General features: G+C 39.1%; 3 protein-coding genes across 5 annotated transcripts; 2 read left to right on the forward strand and 1 right to left on the reverse strand.

Moving 5' to 3' along the window:
- Positions 1-783: 783 nt before the first annotated feature.
- bcl7a (BAF chromatin remodeling complex subunit BCL7A) lies at positions 784-8,394 on the forward strand. Of its 2 annotated transcripts, none has more exons than XM_046842003.1 (6): positions 784-1,208; positions 3,032-3,113; positions 4,932-5,028; positions 6,062-6,235; positions 6,741-6,838; positions 6,922-8,394. In XM_046842003.1, exons 1-6 carry the CDS (start codon positions 1,003-1,005, stop codon positions 6,985-6,987), a joined length of 723 nt encoding a protein of 240 aa, XP_046697959.1. In that variant the 5' UTR covers positions 784-1,002; the 3' UTR covers positions 6,988-8,394. The 2 variants fall into 2 exon arrangements, with proteins under 2 accessions (XP_046697959.1, XP_046697960.1); XM_046842004.1 differs by having other exon boundaries at positions 990-1,219.
- Positions 8,225-11,557, reverse strand: alkbh2 (alkB homolog 2, alpha-ketoglutarate dependent dioxygenase). Its single transcript, XM_046842002.1, has 4 exons — positions 11,467-11,557; positions 11,144-11,389; positions 9,483-9,681; positions 8,225-9,406 (listed from the first exon to the last, which is right to left on the reverse strand). The coding sequence occupies exons 2-4, from the start codon at positions 11,379-11,381 to the stop codon at positions 9,085-9,087; spliced, it is 759 nt and encodes a 252-aa protein (XP_046697958.1). The 5' UTR covers positions 11,382-11,389; positions 11,467-11,557; the 3' UTR covers positions 8,225-9,084.
- A 620-nt stretch (positions 11,558-12,177) lies between these two features.
- Positions 12,178-20,189, forward strand: unga (uracil DNA glycosylase a). 2 transcript variants are annotated; one of them, XM_046842448.1, is made up of 7 exons: positions 12,178-12,366; positions 13,370-13,552; positions 13,641-13,736; positions 15,073-15,170; positions 16,132-16,220; positions 19,031-19,209; positions 19,709-20,189. In XM_046842448.1, the coding sequence occupies exons 1-7, from the start codon at positions 12,274-12,276 to the stop codon at positions 19,847-19,849; spliced, it is 879 nt and encodes a 292-aa protein (XP_046698404.1). In that variant the 5' UTR covers positions 12,178-12,273; the 3' UTR covers positions 19,850-20,189. The 2 variants fall into 2 exon arrangements, with proteins under 2 accessions (XP_046698404.1, XP_046698403.1); XM_046842447.1 differs by lacking the exon at positions 12,178-12,366 and having other exon boundaries at positions 13,182-13,552.
- Positions 20,190-20,353: the final 164 nt, after the last annotated feature.

A 20,353-nucleotide genomic window follows, 5' to 3' on the forward strand; every position in this document is an offset into this window, starting at 1 on the left:
GAAAAAAATGCACAAAATACTTACTAAAAAGATCATCAATGAATTTGGCGAGTATCAATAACATTCTATAACAATATATAAAGATTTAAAGAAGTATAATATTTTGGGGGAAAAAACTAAATGATCATAAATTGATCATTATTATTATTATTATTATTATTATTATTATTATTAATAATAATAATTAATATTAATACATGCATTGATGACCATTGAATGTTTTTCAGTTAGTACTTTTTGATGTATTCATCTTTTTCTTTTTTTTTTTTATAAAATATTTTTTTTCTGAAGGTGATTTTTGTTCTTTGTTGCTTATAATCCAACTCATTTGATCAGTTTTATAGGGAATATCTCAATAAACAAACACTGAGTGGATTAAAGACTGGGAGTTTGTGTTATTTAATTGTTAATATTCTATTCATATACATTCAGTGCATTTTTGCATATATTATTATTATTATTATTATTATTATTATTACTATTTGTGTTATTTCATTATAAATATGCTATTTATATTTTCTGCATACACTGATGATCATTTTGTGTTTTCCGTTTTCAGGAACGCAATAGTATAATAATAATTATAATACACACACACACACACACATAATAATAATAATAATAACAATAATACTAATAGTAATTATTATTATTGTTATTATTATTATTATTATTATTATTATTATTATTATTATTATTATTATGAGTTTTGATGGTCTTTTTCATTTTATTTTATTCATTATCACTTTATTTTTACTATCAGTTTTTCAATTTTGTTCTTTGCTGCTTCGAATCAAACATTTATTGTATAATTTTATTATTTATTTACTTAATTATTTTCAGTGTTGTTATTGAATTGTTCATATGATATCATTGTTCAGTGTTAAGGATCACAGAGATGTGAAAATTAAACTGTAAGGTTTTTTATTATTATTTTAATATCAGGCGTGTGTTCAGGCTCGAACGCTTTGAAGGGCACTGTGCTTTTGCTGTGCTTCGCGCATGCGCACAAGCCCTTCCCCCCCTCTGTCCGCCTCGCTCCTGCGCGTTTCGCATTGTGTCTCCAGCAGCCGGCGGAGCGGAGCGGAAAGAAAAATCCCCCCAGATCCGTGTTACCGAGAGCGGTCATGTCGGGCAGGTCGGTGCGCGCCGAGACCCGGAGCAGGGCGAAAGATGACATCAAGCGGGTCATGGCTGCAATTGAAAAAGTACGAAAATGGTAAGAGCAAAAGAGAATGTAAAAGAGGGGGGGAAGCCTGTGTGTGAGAGAGAGAGAGAGAGAGAGAGAGGGGGAGGAGAGACGATGAAACAATGAAACCAAACGAAAACGGGTTTTTTTTGATGCGCCGCTCAGGTGAGTTTTATAGAGCACCTTTTTTTCTACGGCGCGCGCGCGGGGACGTCTTCCGTCCTCACGTCTTTTCCGTCCTTCCTTTTTTTACACGTTTAAACGTGGTTGAACCTCAGAAGCCATTTCGTCGCAGTCACATGAAGCCGTTTTTTTCCTTCCCTCCCTCCTCTCTCTCTCTCTCTCTCTCTCTCTCCGTCTCTTTGAGCCTGTAATGCCTGCGCTCGGGAACCGGGGAGGCGCTGAGACACGGGGCCCGGAGACAGAATGCTCTAGTGTGTGTGTGTGTGTGTGTGTGTGTGTATATATGTTTTTTTTGGTCCGGCTTTTTAAATTCAGCGCTCGGAGTTCAACTGGAGGCAAAAAATGAGACACAGGCGGTGGGGGCCTGAAACAAACACGCGCACACGCTCGCACGCACGCACGCGGGCGCGCGCTCGCGCACACACATAGCCGCATCTAAAACTGTTTCATATCTGACATCAGATCTACAAACACACATATTTATGTATCTATGCGTGTATATGCGCACTTTCCTACACAGTGCCCGTCAAAAGACATGGTCACGCCTTCACCATCAGTGTTTTTTCTCTTTTTATTATTTCGAACATCATCCATCAAAACCGAAGATACCCAAACTAGTATAGAATTGTGTAGTACACAAAAAAAAAAAAAAAAAACGTGTTCAACAACCCAGAATATGGTTCCTATGGTTTCCAATTTCCCGTCGACATTTTCCCATCGAGGGTGGCTGGGGGTGTCTAGTACTAGTTGGCTGCTTTTCCTTCACTCCACCTCGTGCAAAATATCTAGGTTTGTTCGGCACGGTCCGATCACGAAGGTGTCGAAACGTGTGCCACTTCAACACCGAGAGGAATTTATGTTAATCTTCAATGTCTGGTAATTCTAACAAATATATCCTCTGCAGCAGAGGTAGCTCTTGCTTTTCCTTTTCTGGGGCGGTCCTTGTGAGAGATGTCTCGTCTTTGGACAATCGGAAATCGAAAACACATCTAGTCTCCATTTGCTGTTATAATAACCTCCACTCTTCTGGGAAGATGTTCCACCAGTTTCATTCAGCCACAATGGTGTGAAAAACCATGTACTGATGTATGTGAGGTGAGGAGGCCTCGGGTGCAGAAAAATTCATCCCAAAGGTGTTCAATAGGGTTGAGGTTAGAGCTCTGTAGCAGGCCACTCAAGATCTTCTACACAAATCTAATCAATGTAAAGCATATCTTAATAGAGTTGACGTTGTGCATAGGGGCTGAAACAATTTTCAAGTAAAGTACATATGGCTGAGAGCTACATATGGTGTACTTGCGTGACAATATGCTACATGTATACTACACATAGACTGCAGAAGTATACAACATTAGTATACGGACACTTTACACATGTTGTACTGGTTTAAGATGAGATCCACCATCATTCGTCCCACATTGGGGAAATTTCTGTTACAACAGCAATGAAAAAGCAATTTAGGAGAAGAATCTGCGATATGTTCTGATTCCAGGAGTCTAATGATGCGTAAACGGTATGTTGTGTTTAAGAATGTTTTTTGGAAGGGTGAAATCTAAGGGGTGTTTTGCCCAAAAAAAAAAGAAATCAGTTCAATGTTGCTGTTAGAAATACATCCTCTAAAATGTGGTGAAAAATGACGATCTGAAATCTTCTGCTTAGGGAGAAAAAATGGGTGACGGTTGGAGACACGTCTTTGAGAATCTACAAATGGGTGCCTGTGATGGAACCGAAACCAGATGATGTAAGTTGAAAGTGTGTGTGTGTGTGTGTGTGTGTGTGTGTGTTTTTCTTCAACTTGCTAACCTCGTTTTTTTCTTAACATTGGACAACCTTTAGCGAACTTTAGTCTTAAAGACATATTTCAAAGATTATATTACACAGAATTGTTGCATATTTGTTGTGGTTTAATGTACAATTGGCCTCATTTATAAACTGAAACTGAATGGGCACGTGTGTAAATAATTCTAACGTTTTTACACAAGAAATACGGTGTTTATGAACATTCTGTAAATTCCCAAAAAGACACCTAATTGCAAGAAAGTTGGGACGCTAGGTCAAATTTAAATAAAAACAGAAAACAATGATCTGCAAATCTAATAAACTAATTTTGTTTACAATCGAAAATAGAAAACATCAACTGTTTAAAAATATACAGTTTTGAGGAAAAAATAAGGTCATTTTTGTTATTTGTTTTTATAATTTTCTTTAATTAATTTCGCTACATTTAGCACTGTGTAGCATACCACTCGTCATTCAAAAACAGCACATGTAGGTCTGGGATCTGTTAAGTCTATGTCTGATACAGGATTCTGGGTGCTCAACACTCCTGGGTCTTCTATGTCATATTTTTTGTTTCATGATGTGCCAAATGTTTTCCGTTGGAGAAAGAACTGGAATGCTGGCAGGCCAGTTTAGCTCCCAGACTCTCCTACATAGATGCTCTGTTGTAATAGATACAGTAAGTTTGGCATTGTCTTGCTGGAAAAAGATACAAGGCCGTCCCTAAAAAGGCGTTGTCCTGATGGGAGTCTATGTTGCTCTAAAACATGTTTATACCTTTTGTGCCTCTCCAGATGTGAAAGCTACCCATTCCATAGGCACTAATGCTTCCATGCCATTGAAGATGCAGGTTTTTAACTGAATGCTGATAATAAGTTGGATAGTCCCTCTCCTCTTTAATCCAGAGGACAGAACAGTTTCGCCTCATTCCATTTTACATGAGCTTCAGCCCAGAAAAGACGACTGGGTTTCTGGACCATATTCAAATATGGCTTCTTCTTTTAATTATTTAAACCTGCATTTGTGGATGACACGGTGAACTGTGTTCTCAGACAATGATTTCTGGAGGTATTTCTGAGCCCATGTAGTGATTTCCATGCGAGAATCATGCCCGTTTTGAATGCAGTGCCGCCTGAGGGCCAGACGAACACGCCCATCCTGGACCGATTTCCACCCTTGTTCTTTTCTCCAGATTTCCCATATTATGTCGATGATGAGATATTCACAGTCTTTGCAGTTTAATGTTGAAGAACATTTCTGAAATTGTTCCACAATTTGTAGACGTAGTCAAATGTAGACAAATCTGCTTCTCCAAGACACTCGTTCAAAATGGTACATTTTCTCAACTTAACCACTAGATATTTTCTGTGTTCTATTTTGAATATTTAATTTCCTTTGATCCAAATTGAAAAGAGCTTCATAGTCTCATTAAGAGACCCATCCTCATTGCCAGTTCACCCGGTCAGGGCCTAGGAGCCCCAGTGAGAACATTTTGTGAGAACAAGTCGTTTTATATCATGGGCTTTAATTAAAGTATGGAAAGTGAAGAAAGCTAGCCAGAAGGAATTTATAAATTAAGTCAAACACTCGTCTGCAAAAACGTATTCCTCAGCCGAAGCTCAAGCGCTCGCTTATTACCGAATATTATTCCATACTCGCGTGAAGATCTCGATCATAAATGAGCGTCACTAAAAGAAAATCATACATACTGAACATTGAAAGTACAGAAAAAAACAATAGAAAATGCACACACTGAACTTCTACTGGTTTCCTTTCGCAGAAGAACAAAAACAAAAAGAAGGGCAAGGACGATAAGTACGGTTCGGAAGTGACCACCCCAGAAAACAGCTCTTCTCCCGGAATGATGGACATGCACGGTAATCATACACAACTGACTCATCTCACAGCTGACTGCTTCCATAAACCGACTGAAAGCCCATTGAGCTTTGGTGCCTGTTGTCATTTATTTTAGGTTTTGGACCCTCGCATAGGGACCAAATTTGGGGGGGAATTTTTTCATAAATTCTTAATTCTGATTGGCTCAGAATGTGTTCATTTTTCATACCAGCAGTTCTGACAGGCTGCAAGGTAAATAACTGGTTTATGTCAATGCACTCATACGTTCTTGAACTCCTAAATGGATGTGTTCAATATGGATAAATGATAAAAATCATCTAAAAAACTAGAATTTTGGAACGAATCTCCACTGCAAGACGATGAAGGGATTTTATTTTCCACTTAAGTGGCGCAAATATTTTGGGCAAATATTTATAGATATATAAAAAGCACGATTAATCGCATAATTGTCATCAGTTAACGTGATTAATCGCACGTTCTGGTCTGTTGTAAATGCTTTTATTATTAAATTAAATTGAATGATTCAAAAACGGTACACGTTTTTTTAAAGAACTTCGTGTCTATTAAACACATAGGGGAAAAAAACAACATAGAAATACCAGGCGCCCATTACTTCACTTTCTTTTAGCCAGTTGCTCAAACAGGGCAGAAAAAAAGCTCTTGTAAAAGTTCAAAAGTAATTGTGGCGTTTGAAATGGCGCAAATCGTCAGGGCACCAAACAGAACTTGTGTCAAACAACAGAAACAGAACCTTAGTTTCCACACGGACCGTTTAGATTGCTGGATGTGCGGATTTTGGTGCTTGATTTGGGACTTGCCGCATCCGTAAAACGAGCGTTTAATGGTTGAAACGCGGTGGAGAAAGAACTGAATTAATGCGTGTCGCTTCGTAGGTTTGATTTTATTAATATTTGTAAAAATAAAAGGGTCAAACGGAAATGCCCACTGATTCCATTGTTTTTGGGGGGAAAACAAAACACTATTTGAGAGTTGATATAAGGAAAGGCCTTGACTATTTTCTTTCTTCCTTTTTCCCCCCTCCCTATTTCCTAGATGATAACAGTAACCAGAGCTCCATCGCTGACTCGTCCCCTTTAAAGCAAGAGACCAGTAACAACACGAGCCCCACCCCTGAACCCATGGCCACGCCTCAGACCGACAGCGGCGACGCCAAAAGCGAGCAGTTTCCCAGCAAACAGCCTTCGTCTGGTCAGGACAGCAAGACAGGTCGGTCCGATCCGGGAATTCCGATTCCAACAAACATTTTTTTTACACAGTCATTTTTTCCTGCTTTAACACACATTATATGGACAAAAGTATTGGCTTTTCCAGCCATCTTGGAGGCACACAGTTGCTATAGGATACGGTAGCATTAAAATGCTCCTTTCATTTGCTATTAGACCCAAACCTGTTTCACTATGACAATTCCCCTGTGCACAAAGATAACTCTATGGAGATATGCATGCTTAACATGGGTAGGAAGATCTTGAGCGGTCTGCTACAGAGCTCAAACCCCTATTGAGGTGAATTTTTCAAGCTGACTGCACCCCAGGCCTCCTCACCTCACCTTACATCAGTACTTCTGACTTTACTAACACCCTTGTGGAACGAAGAAATCTCAACAATCTAGTGGAACAACTTCCCAGAAGAGTGGCGCTTTTCCCAGGATTAAGCAATGATTCTGAAAGAACGCACATTTATTTGTTAATAATGCGCATTTTAATCGTCACAGGACCAAACCATTCCTCGTCAGAGTCCACAACCGCTAAAAGAGACGGCAAGTCACAGGGAGAGCAAAAACACTTCACAGACACCTCCAAAACTGCTCAGGTAACGCACAGTTTGTGTCATTGTACCGAACCAAAAATAGTGTTTCTTTCCCCTATTTGTTTCTACATTCGTTTCCTTCGCAGGATATGGACGACGGTGCTCCTCCGAGCAAGAAAGGCAAGATGGACTCCTCCTCAGAAGACAACTAACCGTCTTTGCCAACTGTTACACTCTAGTGATCTCCCTTTCGTCTCCCTGTATGCTTTCGAGTTGCTTCTTTTTTTTTTTTTTTCCTCCCTGATCTGTAATCAGTTTGAATTCACTCAAATACACACAAACTTTATCCCTCACAGTTGCTTTTCAGTTCAGAGGAAGGGAATCGTGAGACTCCGGGTTTGGATGCAGGGTTTTTTTTTCCCGTCGCACCAATCCGAGTCTGATCATAACATCACCGCTTTTCAGTTCTGCTCCTTCTTCTCCACTGCCACTCGACGTCTCGAAAGCGTACGCTCGAGCAATCCCCCCACACACGATTTTTTTGTTTGTTTCGCTCAGGAGGGTCAACACACTGTTAGTTGCGCTGAAATTCGATCGGTTCTGCTGCTGTAGTTTGAAAAGTTGTTTTTTTCCCCCCCCTTGAATAGCTAGAAAAATGAGCAGTTAAGGTGGTGAGTGAGTGGTACTAGTCCCAGATTAAAGTCTGCTGTGAAGACTGTAGCTCGTAGCATACGTCCTGCTTGGTTGTGTGCCTTGTGACGCAGAAATAAGCTTGTTTAGTTTATTTTTTTCCCCGTCTCGGAAGTATTTTTTCCCCCCACGTTCTCCCGGTTTAACGTTTCATTTTCTATTCGAAGTGCAGTCGAAAAACTGTGATGGTGCAGAACACAACAGCTTTTGAAATGCAGGTCACCATTTCAACGGCGCCACAAACCCACACGAAGCAATGAGGACGTCGATCCTGACCGCGGATTCATCAAGTATTTGTCTTTCTCCGGCAAGCGCCCCGCCATCGAGACCCAGCTTTGTGCGGTTGTCCGGGGGGGGGTTTGTGGGGTTCGGGGGAGGGGGGAAAGAAAGCGATTTTCATTAGATGTTAACAGGCAGGTTACAGATAAACAGCTGCGCAAATACCTCACACTCAGTCCAGCAGTGCTGGCGTATAAACACTAAGTCTGACTTTTAGACAAAAAAAAAAAAAACCTAAACAAAAAAAAATAACACGAATCACTCGGATGTGTCTGCTTGCAAAATATGTATATATTTATACGATAACATTTTTGTTATTACACTTGATTTTTTTTCTTGTTTTTCTTTTTTTTTTTTTTGCCACAATATTTCGCCAAAATATTGCCTTCTCGTAGTTCAATCTTTGAACCTTTTAGCGGAAAAATGTACTCATTGGGACCATTATTTTTCACTCTGCTTTAGAAATGTCTTGTACAGAAGTATGGTTGTGTTTCATTTTATTTATTCCACATGTAGTTTTTTGGTTTTTATATATAAAAAAAAGAAATAAAAAAAAAATTACATTTCCTTTAAATAAACTCGAAGCTGGTCTTTTGTTCACTAGACCATCAAACTGCCGTGTGGTTCCATTAAAGGATCGTTGATTGAAATATTAGATTTTTTTGTGTTCCTAGTAGAGTATGTGGGGATTAACCATATCCATCCATCCATCCATCATAGATAGGCCGATAGATAGATACCATTATCCCTAGCATACTTGTACATGTTCATTTATTGTACACTTTATAGATAAAGGTTTGTGGACACCTGACCATAAGATTTGTTTTTTGAACATCCCATTCCACATATAGTCCCCATTTCCTCTTCTAATAACCTCCACTCTTTTGGGAAGATGTTCCACTAGATTTTGGAGTGGGCTTGTGGAGATTCATTCAACCACAAGGGTGTTAGTAAAGGCAGGCAATCAGTGTGAAAACCTCCCAATGGAGATCAATAGTGTTTGGCTGGAGAAGCCAGGTGTCCCAATACTTTTGATCCGCACCGTTTTGCTTCGTTATTTTCCATTAACCAAAATATTTTGTGTTACTAAAACTGACCAGAATAAGAATAACTGGACTGTAGTTGAAGGTCCAACACACTACCAGTGAAAAAAAACAACCCTCTCCACTTCACATTCTTCTCTTTTTTGTGGGTCATGTGGGATCCCAGTCCTAATGCAGTATGAATATATGAGTGATAATCACAGCTACACAATGTTTGTGTTGCTGCATTTGCCCCAATTTTCATAAACCTTCTAGCTTATGTGACCTCATCGATCGCTAATATATTCACCTCGACAGTCAGTCCTTTTTCCTTTTCTGGCAACCCCTAACAATGCGTCTGAAGGTGAGGTTAATGCGCGTGGTCTTCACCTTCCTCCGCACTGGGAGGCTGTGGTACCAGTACGTGTTAGTCGGAGGGTTCATGAGAAGAAGACTCCCGTGGGCCAATTCCAGTTTCACGGGTTCTATCTGACATTTCTTTGGCTCCTTGCGAGCATCTTTATGCCTGAACACGAAATCCCGTGCAGCTCCCAGAGACACCGAGGCGATGGGGCAGGAAGGGTCCAGCTCGCGCTCGTCGTCCCTGTGTTCCCCGATGTGATCCTGACCGTCTTTGTACCTGAGGAGAGACAGAATATCGGTCCTATGTGTGCTCTACGTCATATCGTTTTTGAACATTTTCAGAAAAGAATCACCTGTTTATCAGGACGAAGTTGAAAGTGTGTCCTGTGGCACCGGTGACGGCGTTACGGATGTATTCCAGGGTCGGGGTCCAGACCCTGGCTGCGAGATGCACTCCAGAAAAAGAGTACACCAGTCCTTTATCTCCATATGTCGCCTGCTTCCGGGGGACGCTGTGCATCTTCCCAAACACCTGCACCTTCGCTTGTTCACCTCGAAGACCATGAGTGATGTCACGTACATCAACATGGTGAGGGCAAAAGCACACGACAGAAGAAATGATTGTGATTTTTATAGAATTTGTCGTTTAAGCTTTAATTAATGAATACATGCAAAACTTTCATTGTATTTGATTATTGATTTCTGAATTTAAGAAACTGCATTGATTATTTTTTCAATATCATGCGGCGTGTGGTCAGTGTTCAGTGTGTTCATTTGTGTTTGGTTTGCAATTGTAGAACAAAATGTGAATTATGATGCGTTGGTTAGAGAAAACAGAGGCAAAATCAAAAGGTATTATTAATGTTTCATACGATTTTTTCTATACATTTAATCACACAGTCATCAAAATCCTACAATGATCAGTGCCCTAACATCCAATCTAACATCTGATCTAACATCCAATATAACATTCAGTCTAACATCTAATCTAACATTCAGTCTAACATCTAATCTAAAACCCAGTCTAACATCCAATCTAACATTCAATATAACATTCAGTCTAACATCTAATCTAAAACCCAGTCTAACATTCAGTCTAACATCTAATCTAACATTTAGTCTAACATCTAATTTAACATCCAGTCCAGCATCTAATTTAACATCTAATCTAATATCCAGTCTAACATCCAATATAATATCTAATCTAACAACCAGTCTAACATCTAATTTAACATGTAATCTAATATCTAATAACATCTAATCTTACATCCAATCTAATATTAAATTTAACATCTAATCTAGAATCCAGTATAACATCTAATTTAACATCTAATCTAATATAACGTCTAATCTAATATCCAGTCTAACATCTAATATAATATCTAATCTAACAACCAGTCTAATATCTCATTTAACATCTAATCTAATATCTAATAACATCTAATCTTACATCCAATCTAATATTAAATTTAACATCTAATCTAATATCCAGTCTAACATCTAATATAACATCTAATCTAACATCCAGTTAAACATCTAATATTTATTCTAACAGCTAGTCTAATATCCAGTCTACTGATATCCAGACTTCGAAATTCAAAATCGTTTCATTGTGAAGTCTATATTTGTATCATATGGTATCGAAGATGGTGTTTATACGTCCTTTATTACGGATTGAAAGTGGACATGTTTTTGTTTATGATTGTGTCTCGGCTAAATATTTACCTCAGAAATAAACATGTATTTATATTGCAGTCTAAATGAATAGGCATTTTGTTGTACACACGCTTTTGACGCGATTATTTCAACGTTTCTTGTGTCTTTTGTATTCTATGTTGTATTTATTCAATTATCTATTATTTTCTACAATATATTGATTCCGATCCGATTATTTTGTCCACCAGAGATTGATTTTAGATCTGTTTATTACCCTAGTTAGCAGTGAAACACATTTTCTATGTGCACGTTGTGGGGACATGATCGAATTCGACGTCGTTTCGAAGGCCACGTGTACCTGTAAAGTACTCCACCTCGTCCTCCAGCTGCAGAAAAAGCCTGTTTGCTTCTTCTTGGGAGAAAAGTAAGCCGTAATCACAGTCGAGCCCCAGCGCCTCAATCTTCTGCCAGGGGATGGGAGGTGGGAACTCATCCTCCTCATCTACAGCCTCACGCAACTCCCCTGTACACAGCAGTTCCAGATGCTGGTTCTCAGGTGTGTTGGGTTCCACACACACTGCTCCTTCTTTGCTCATCCTGGCCCCTGTATCATATATCAAAAGACATCATGATGGCAACGATACTGTTGTATCTTCATACAAACATCACAAGGTGTCCTACATGTGGATGTCTTTATCAAAGCAGCTCTATATGTGTCCCACTCTATAAAGCATATGACTGTTCCTGCTCTTCTTCTCTCTTTTATTCATTCCAGCCATCACCACAAAGACTATCGCCATCTATTGGATATTTCTGCTCTACCCTTCACAATAGACCATAGATAGATAGATAGATAGATAGATAGATAGATCATGTTAATAGATGATGATAGATAGATAGATAGATAGATAGATAGATAGATAGATAGATAGATAGATAGATAGATAGATCATGTTAATAGATAGATAGATAGATAGATAGATAGATAGATAGATAGATAGATAGATAGATCATGTTAATAGATAGATAGATAGATAGATAGATAGATAGATAGATAGATAGATAGATAGATAGATAGATAGATCATGTTAATAGATAGATAGATAGATAGATAGATAGATAGATAGATAGATAGATAGATAGATAGATAGATCATGTTAATAGATAGATAGATAGATAGATAGATAGATAGATAGATAGATAGATAGATAGATAGATACCATTAAATAATTATTTCCAAACAATAATTATTTGAAACACTTTCACTACTCACACTTTTGGGGAAAATAAAGTATTATTATTATTATTATTATTATTATTATTATATAGTAAAAACTTTCTCTTGTGTTTGTACAGGAAGGTGGGCGCTCGTGCTGCTCTCTTATTGGCTGACACAATTTTCAGGCGCGAGTTGAGAAAGTTGGGCAACACCAGAGTCTCTCACTCACACACACTTACGGACCGGTTGGTACACACTGATCGTGAAAGATGATCGGACAGAAGAGCATCAAGTCTTTTTTCTCTCCTGCAGGGAAGAAGCGAGAACTCGATGAGCTGAAAGGCAGAGAACACGTGGCCCACGTGAGTCCACACGCCGGTATAGCGATATTAATACCAATCACATTGTTCTTACTCTTTAACAGACGCATCACACGTTTTTACACTTTAGATCCATAAAAAACGCATTTTCTCGAACTGTTCATTAAATTTATTATAAAAAAAAAAACCAAAGCGCTGAAAATTTCCCGCGGAAGATGTGACCCGGATGTAGATGCGACCTCATACGTCAATAAAACCAAAAGTTCTTGATAGAAAAGAAATTGTGTACAATTTTAAATTCATTTTTCCCCCATACATATAATTAATAATTAAACGTATGAACTGCCATTTAGTATTATATATATAGATAAAAAAAATTAATATGCCTAAAGAAAGTTATAAACATTTCCTTTTTTAAATCTATGATATTATTTTTTATCAGGTTATTTATTTATTTATTTATTGGTTTATTCAGTATTTGGACCCTAATTATTTATACTTTTGTCTGTATATTTTATATCTCTTCATTTATGCTTTATAAAAATGAAAGTTATATACATGTAAATACATATATGCTCACAGTAATGTGCAAATGTTTGAAGCAGGTGTGAGGAAAATGCTGTAAAGTACAAATTCTTTTAAAAATAGATAAATATTTGTAACAAAATGAAGATATTAAATGAATTAAGTAAAAAGCAAATCGAATCAATATTTAGTAATTATATTTCCTGAAAAACAGCACATTATTTATATATATATATATATATATATATATATATATATATATATATATAAAATATAGTAAAATAAAATAAAAACAAAAACAATTAACTTCCGGTTCAGCGGTGCACGTGTGAGGGAGCGCGCGCTCGCGCGTGCGTTATAGCGCTGCGGGTCTCCGGAGATAAAGTTGATGTAGATGATGATGATGACGACGATGGTGGCGCTGTTGCGCGCGGAGCCGCGTTTCCTCCACCCGCCGTGTGTGATTGTTTTGTGGACGCGCTGGTGGAACTGCACTAAACACACAACCATCTCGTCCCAGGGGAAGAAGCTGAAAGTTGAAAGAGGTGACGACGAGCCGCTGAGTCCGGAGCAGCTCGAGCGGATCGCCCGAAACAAAGCGGCGGCTCTTGAGCGCCTGTCGTCCCGCCGCGGGCCTGCGGGTGTCGGGGAGAGCTGGAGCCGCGCTCTGGGTGCCGAGTTCAACAAGAACTACTTCACATCGGTGATCAGGGGTTTTCATGACTTGTTTTTTTTTCTCTTACTCTTTTTTAACAACTCTTTCTTCTTTAACTGTATTTTTTCCACTTTAGTTACTGAACTTTGTGGATGATGAGAGGCAGAAACACACTGTGTATCCACCTCTGGAGCAGGTGTTCACCTGGACACAGATGTGCAAGATTGAAGATGTGAGTTTTCAAATGTAGGACACACTGATGATGGCCTGATGGATAAATCTGGGGACGAACAAATGTATTCGTCTGGTCAATAAAATGTAAACGGCTGACACACAAACTAATAACATGGATACGATTCCACACCAATTTGGTGTAAGATCCCAAAATAGTAGAAAAGTCCAGGGTTGTGATTGCAGGATTTTCCCTGAGCAGGATCCCATTTCCAACTCTTCCAACACAACCGTGTCTCTCCTTCTCCACCATATTCTTTCTCTCCTGTTCCCCTATTTTTCATTATTATGATGAGCTTGAATTTTTCTTTCTCGACCTTTAACCATATTTGAAATAACTTGTGTTCCTACATCAACACTATCTGGACAAAGTATTGGGGGACCTCACTTTTCAAGCCACGTGTTTCTACCCCAAACTGTTACCTCAAATTTGGAGCCGCAGATTCGTATGTAGCGGTTGACCGAGGTTGAATTTTACCGATAGATAATGTAGTACTGAACTTTAGTAAAAAAAAAATAAAAAATGCTACTGAATCATGAAAATGTGCTAAACGAAATAAATATGACTGTTAATAAATATTCAGAAAAAAAATCAAAGACAAGCATTCAAACTGTAACAAAAAAGTAACATCCAAAAAAAAAAAGAACCTTCAATTAAAGAGCACGTGCTGTCAGTGATTAACCTCTAGAGGTCGCCCTCGTATTGTATAATGCAACCCGGGAAAAACTATCAAAATGGATTTTTGCCGATTGTTCAACCAATCGACTATCGGTGCAGATTAATCAGCAAAAATAACTCTGTCTACTTTTAATCGTGTAGGATGTCTTTGGATGTGGTAGCAGGAAAAACTGGAATGAGTACAAATCTCCACAAGCTACACAACAAATGATGAAAAATAAATAAATACCATACTGATCCACATTTCCTCTTGACACTTGAAACTCACCAGGTGCTGAAGTGGAATCTGATAAATGAGGCCCTTTTTCTTAAATTTTTTTTTTCTACCTCATGATGTGTTACAAATGTCTTGAACCACAAGTTTCGAAACAAATGTTGAAACTGCACATTTTCTGCACATTTTACTGTTGTGGAGTTCCTGTTGTTTCATATTATGTCGTGTGTATATATATATATATATATATATATATATATATATATATATATATATATATATATATATATATATAAGATTATAGGAGCAAAAGTTTGTAGGAACCTGATTCTAAGATTGGTATGTGCTTCTTTATTTAGTCCCATATGTGGGAGATCTGGCAACCCAGCAGTAAAGTGAGGGGAAATAAAAATCACTTTTTTTTTTTTGGCTTGGTTTTGCTAGGTGAAGGTGGTTGTTCTCGGTCAGGATCCATACCACGGTCCGAATCAGGCTCATGGCTTGTGTTTCAGCGTGCAGAGACCTGTCCCACCTCCACCAAGGCAAGTCTTGGGCCCGATTTCATAATTCAGTATTTATGTCACGTTTAAGGGCTGCCTGACTACATTCTTTTCTCATGTAAAACGATGTGGTTTATGAATAACGCAGTGTCCGATAGCGGCAGAGAGCAGAATTTGTGCTTTAAGTAGATTTTTTATTTTTATTTTTGTTCTTCAGGCTTCTCTTCTCTTCACTGGGAAATGAACAAATAACCTGTGTACATTGTGTGTATCTCCCTGTCTCTCCCTCATTTGTTCTTGGTTCTCGCTTTCCCATAGACTACGTCCATGTGGTTTTTTTTTTTTTGTTTGTTTGTTTGTTTTTGCTCTATTTGTACAAATACCTTTGGTTCATACAGCAAACAACCCTGATAATGTTGGGGTTCCTGCAGCAACAAACTCAACCTCTTCGTCCGTTCGTTAAAAAAACGCTTTCCTTCAACTTGGCTGTGTTTTTTTAGATCTACCCGGATGCATCTATCACTCTCTTTCAACGATCTCTCTCGCTTCCAAGATCTTTTATTTTTCGCACTCTAACTTGCACTGCTTTTCATGAACAAGCTTGTACACTTTCTCTCTTTCTTTCCCTTCCTCCCTTCCTTCCTCTTTGCCGTGCTCTCTCTCCCCTTCCTTCCTCTCTCTCTCTCCCTACATCTCTCCCTTGTTCTCTCTCTCTCTCTCTCTCTCTCTCTTCCTCTTCCTCTTCCTCTTGCTTAATCTTTTGCTCATGTTAGAGATGGAGTTTAAAAATCAGTTTCTATCATGTGTTTTAATCCCCTTTTTTTTTTTCAGTTTGAACTCGATCCAGGCCTGTAAACCACCCGGCCGTATCAGATACCTTCATCAGATCGAGTCTATGATGCAATTCATCCGAACTCCGATCTGAAGTTTCTCATTGCAGTGTTTCGTAATCGCTATATATCTTGAGCAATGAGGTTCATATGATGTGTGTAATGTGTTGCAGTTTGGTGAACATGTATAAAGAACTGGAGTCGGACATCAAAGGCTTCCAGCATCCAGGCCACGGAGATCTGACAGGATGGGCGAAGCAAGGTGAGGTTTGACTCTTCTGGGAAAATGGTCATAAAGTTGTGGAGATTTTAAGTTGGGTACTGATGTAGGTAAGGTGAGGAGGCCTGGTGTGCAGTCAGTGTGAGAAATTCATCTTAAAAGGTGTTCAATCGAGTTGAGTTCAGAGCTCTATAGCAGGAGATCTTTAATGCCAAATATTTTCATGGATCTGGCATTGTCATGCTGGAACAGGTTTGGGTCTCCTAGATCATGTGGAGGAAAAATGTCCTCCTTACCTCATCCAGCGACGTCTTATACATTTGTGTGCCTCCAACATTGTGGTAACACTTTGGTAATGAACCATATGGGTGGAAAAGTCAGGCATCCCAATACTTGTCCATGTTACTGCAGATAGAAATGTGTTTAGTTTAGTTTAACATTTGGACTAAATCTACCATCAGAGTCCTCTACCAATAGCCACATCTACTAGCAAAACTCCTCCTTTTATACATCTACGTGAATAACATACGCCACAAATTTCTCACTTTTGAGTGGACTTTAAAATCAGACCTTTATATGAGGATAGAGATTTTCATAGTGTGACACCCAAACACTCATCAGAACCTTTTGTTTTGTTTTGCGTTGTTTCCTGAACAGTGAGATGTCGGGTGTTGCACATTTAAAATGAAATGAAACTGTTTGAAAGTACAGATACTCAGGTTGCTTCCCACTCCAGTTAATTACACACTCTCAGTTTATTTCTGTATAAATGTCCCTCAGTTTGGACACCGGCTTGCGGTATAGGATTCGAACTAACAATCATGCACCGAATATTTAGAAGAACATCATCATTCTGAGGGTGACCTTGTTTTTTTTAAATGGGGGAAAAAAGAACCTTCTTTAGTTTTTTGCTTGATTACAGGACCAAAAAATGTCAAATCTGAGTTCATTGGATCGTATAGTCCATGTTTTCTGTGCATCTGGAAAGTATTCAGAGCACTTTACTTTTTATCACATTTTATGTTGCACCCTTATTCCAAAATGGATTAAATGCATTATTTTTCTCGAGATTCTACAAACAATATCCCACAAAGACAACGTGAAAGAAGTTTGTTTGAAATCTTTGCAAATTTATATATATATATATATATATATATATATATATATATATATATATATATATACATACACATACATACACACTAGGGGTGGCACAGTTCACAAAACCCACGGTTTGGTTCGTATCACGGTTTTAGGGTCACGGTTTTCGGTTCTGTACGGTTCTTGTTGTTATTTTTTCTTTTAATCTTCAACACTTTAGAAATTTCCTTCAGCATTTGATATATATCTTATTAGCTTAATTATCCACAATTTAGGGTACAGTATTAACATGTTTGTAATGTAATCATGCACTAACTGAATTTGACTTGACTTTAAGCACATTATTGGGAGCATCTCTGAGTAAAAGCTAGGTGAGCTTTTGATACAGCAAGGGAGAAGACATTGTTGATGACATGCTTTTCGTTTATTTGCCAAAAAAAAAGTGTTGGCGAGAGGGAATATTAAACCGCAGCGCGAGTACATTCATCAGCTGACGAAATCCTTCACACTCAATCACGCTGCACGGTTGCATATCTTTTGCTATAAACATCCCCAATGCTTTAGTTACGGCTATTGCCCTGTTCGACTTCTCACTGAGAGGCTGCTTAAATGCTGCGGACAGTAGAAGTTGTTTCCTAACCGGCTCTCTCCTGTTTGTGCTGTTTGTATCGACACAATGGTGTGATGTCTTCTCAAATAAACTGTTATATTAGAAGTGTTGCCATTAGCATATTGAATGCATTTTGCACAATGCTTGCACACAGTTGCAGTTCTGTTTTTTTTCCGTTGTCATCGTAAGTAACATGAAATCCAAAATGTTCCCACACACCGGATTTGAACGACGCGGGTGCATCCGCCAACTCCGTGCAGCCTTCATTATCTCCTCCACTTGCCATTTCTGCAGCACTCCTTACTCAACTTTTACTGTCTATATGTATGTTCGCGTGAAACTGTCTGAGGCGAAACTGAGCACGGGGCTACATTGCGCATGCGTCGAACCACACGAACCGAACCGAGACAAGCGAACCGAACGGTTCGGGTGTTTTTCCATGTACCGTGCCACCCCTAATATATACACAATGCATGAGTTCATGGACATATTGTTCAAATTTCTCCCCATACATTGGAATTCATCTGGACATGTCCATTTTTCAAGAGATGAAATCAGATGCGTGGAAAATATAGACAATAGGTTCAAAATTGTTGGACAGTATATCCATATTTCCCCCCAATGCATCTGAATTGGTCTGGACATATTGTCAATATATATTTCTTCTGCATTTACGTCTCCGCGGTACAAAAATTTGAGCTGCCATCATTTTTCATCCGCAACATTTTTATTGGATTTTTCACCATTTGTAGGCGTAGGAACACAATTTCCCGTCAGAGGTTCTTTCCTGCGTGTGTTCACACAGATTCTATTCCATTTATTACTTGTGGGTGGTTTGATGCGACTGTTACCACGGGTCTGTCTTGTTAGACTGAAATACAGAGGTGGATAGATAGACGGGCGGATAGACGGCTAGATGGATCGATCTGATCTTTGTTTTTATTTACCCGAGAGGACATGAAATGGCGCAAAAGGTCACTCGCAGATTGTTTCCTGGACATATTTACTCCTACTGCTATATACACTTTGCATATTTCCTCCTCGTTCTGTCCTAAACAACATCCAGGAAAAGGTTTCGTGAGATTATTATTATTATCGAAAGTGAAAAGCGAAAACTGTGTGTCTCTCGGTGACTCCGCAGGGGTTCTGCTGCTAAACGCCGTGTTGACGGTGAGAGCGCATCAGGCCAACTCGCACAAAGACAAAGGATGGGAGACGTTCACGGACGCCGTGGTGCAGTGGCTCAGCACCAACCTGGACGGCCTGGTCTTCATGCTGTGGGGCGCGTACGCGCAGAAGAAAGGCGCCGCGATCGATAGGGTGGGTTGCGTTGAAATTTTCTTTTATTATTATTATTGAGAACTGAAATTTGAAGCCTGTTATACATTATAGAGGCAAAGGTTTGTGGACACCTGACTATAAGATCGGTATGTGCTTCTTTTTGCGCACCCTTTTTGCGAGGCCAAAGGTGTTCGGTAGGGTTGAGGTCTGAGCTCTGAGGCAGGAGATCTTCCACTCCAACCTATGGTAAGCATATGTTCATGGAGCTGGCTTTGTAGAGGAACAGGTTTTGGTCTCCTACTAGACAGTATATGGGCCTCCATGTTTGTGGTAACAATTTGGAAAAGACCCACATAACGCACAGATGGAACAGTCAGGTGTCCCGATACTTTTGTCAGTATTGTAGCTTACTCGTTTAAACGAATTTTCCATAAATGTTACATAAGGCAGAGCTTTTGGTGCATGTTAAGGTTCCAGTACAATAAACAGGGTCGAAGTCTGACTGTTGATGACCTTCACATTTTTTTTTTTCCTGCAGAAACGACACCACGTCCTCCAAGCAGTTCACCCGTCCCCGCTTTCCGCACACCGCGGCTTCTTTGGGTGCAAACACTTCTCGAAGACTAACGAGCTCCTCCTGAAATCTGGGAAAAAGCCAATAGACTGGAAAGCGCTGTAAGTTCGGCGACCTCGAACCATAACACCGTTCTGCCTGTTCAGGAAGCTCTTCACCGCGACGCGACGGCCTGTGTGCTGATCCGACGCAGGTGTACACTATTTTACACTGTTACGCTACAGCCTCTCGTTCCTCTTCAATGAAACAAGGTTTCATGTTAACAGTATTTTTTGTATGTTCTAATTGTTGTGTTGATCTGCAATTCTGTTTTTTTTTTTCCTGAAACCTTGTGTTCTATAGCGTTTCTTTTCTTTTCTTCATACACTTGCACTTTCTTCAAAAACTTGTTCGTTTTTTATTCTTTTTCAAAGGATGTTTCTCTTAATAAACTTGATTAAACAACCGTGATTGAAGATGAATCTGGACAATGAAAAAGTTCCCGAGATCACGCCAGTACCGTTCCATGTTCCTGTCCATGTTCCAGGGGAGCATGTGGAATTTGTCAGACCCAGGAACCAGGGTATTTTCCCAGTGTTAAAGACACGAATCAGGTCTCATTTGATGTAC

This window comes from Silurus meridionalis, chromosome 27, assembly GCF_014805685.1.
Source record: "Silurus meridionalis isolate SWU-2019-XX chromosome 27, ASM1480568v1, whole genome shotgun sequence".
Taxonomy (NCBI): domain Eukaryota; kingdom Metazoa; phylum Chordata; class Actinopteri; order Siluriformes; family Siluridae; genus Silurus; species Silurus meridionalis.

What these genes read in the sequence shown, in the direction of transcription:
- unga (XM_046842447.1), top strand. Translation starts at nt 13,244, where the DNA reads ATGATGATGATGACGACGATGGTGGCGCTGTTGCGCGCGGAGCCGCGT. An exon ending in CCTGTCCCACCTCCACCAAG is followed by an intron (nt 15,171 to 16,131) that starts GCAAGTCTTGGG and finishes AATGTGTTGCAG; the next exon opens with TTTGGTGAACATGTATAAAG. An exon ending in GACAGGATGGGCGAAGCAAG is followed by an intron (nt 16,221 to 19,030) that starts GTGAGGTTTGAC and finishes GTGACTCCGCAG; the next exon opens with GGGTTCTGCTGCTAAACGCC.
- bcl7a (XM_046842003.1), top strand. Translation starts at nt 1,003, where the DNA reads ATGCGCACAAGCCCTTCCCCCCCTCTGTCCGCCTCGCTCCTGCGCGTT. An exon ending in TCATGGCTGCAATTGAAAAA is followed by an intron (nt 1,209 to 3,031) that starts GTACGAAAATGG and finishes TCTTCTGCTTAG; the next exon opens with GGAGAAAAAATGGGTGACGG. An exon ending in CGGAATGATGGACATGCACG is followed by an intron (nt 5,029 to 6,061) that starts GTAATCATACAC and finishes CCTATTTCCTAG; the next exon opens with ATGATAACAGTAACCAGAGC.
- alkbh2 (XM_046842002.1), bottom strand. Translation starts at nt 11,381, where the DNA reads ATGAGCAAAGAAGGAGCAGTGTGTGTGGAACCCAACACACCTGAGAAC. An exon ending in CGAGGTGGAGTACTTTACAG is followed by an intron (nt 9,682 to 11,143) that starts GTACACGTGGCC and finishes ATGGTCTTCGAG; the next exon opens with GTGAACAAGCGAAGGTGCAG. An exon ending in AACTTCGTCCTGATAAACAG is followed by an intron (nt 9,407 to 9,482) that starts GTGATTCTTTTC and finishes GTCTCTCCTCAG; the next exon opens with GTACAAAGACGGTCAGGATC.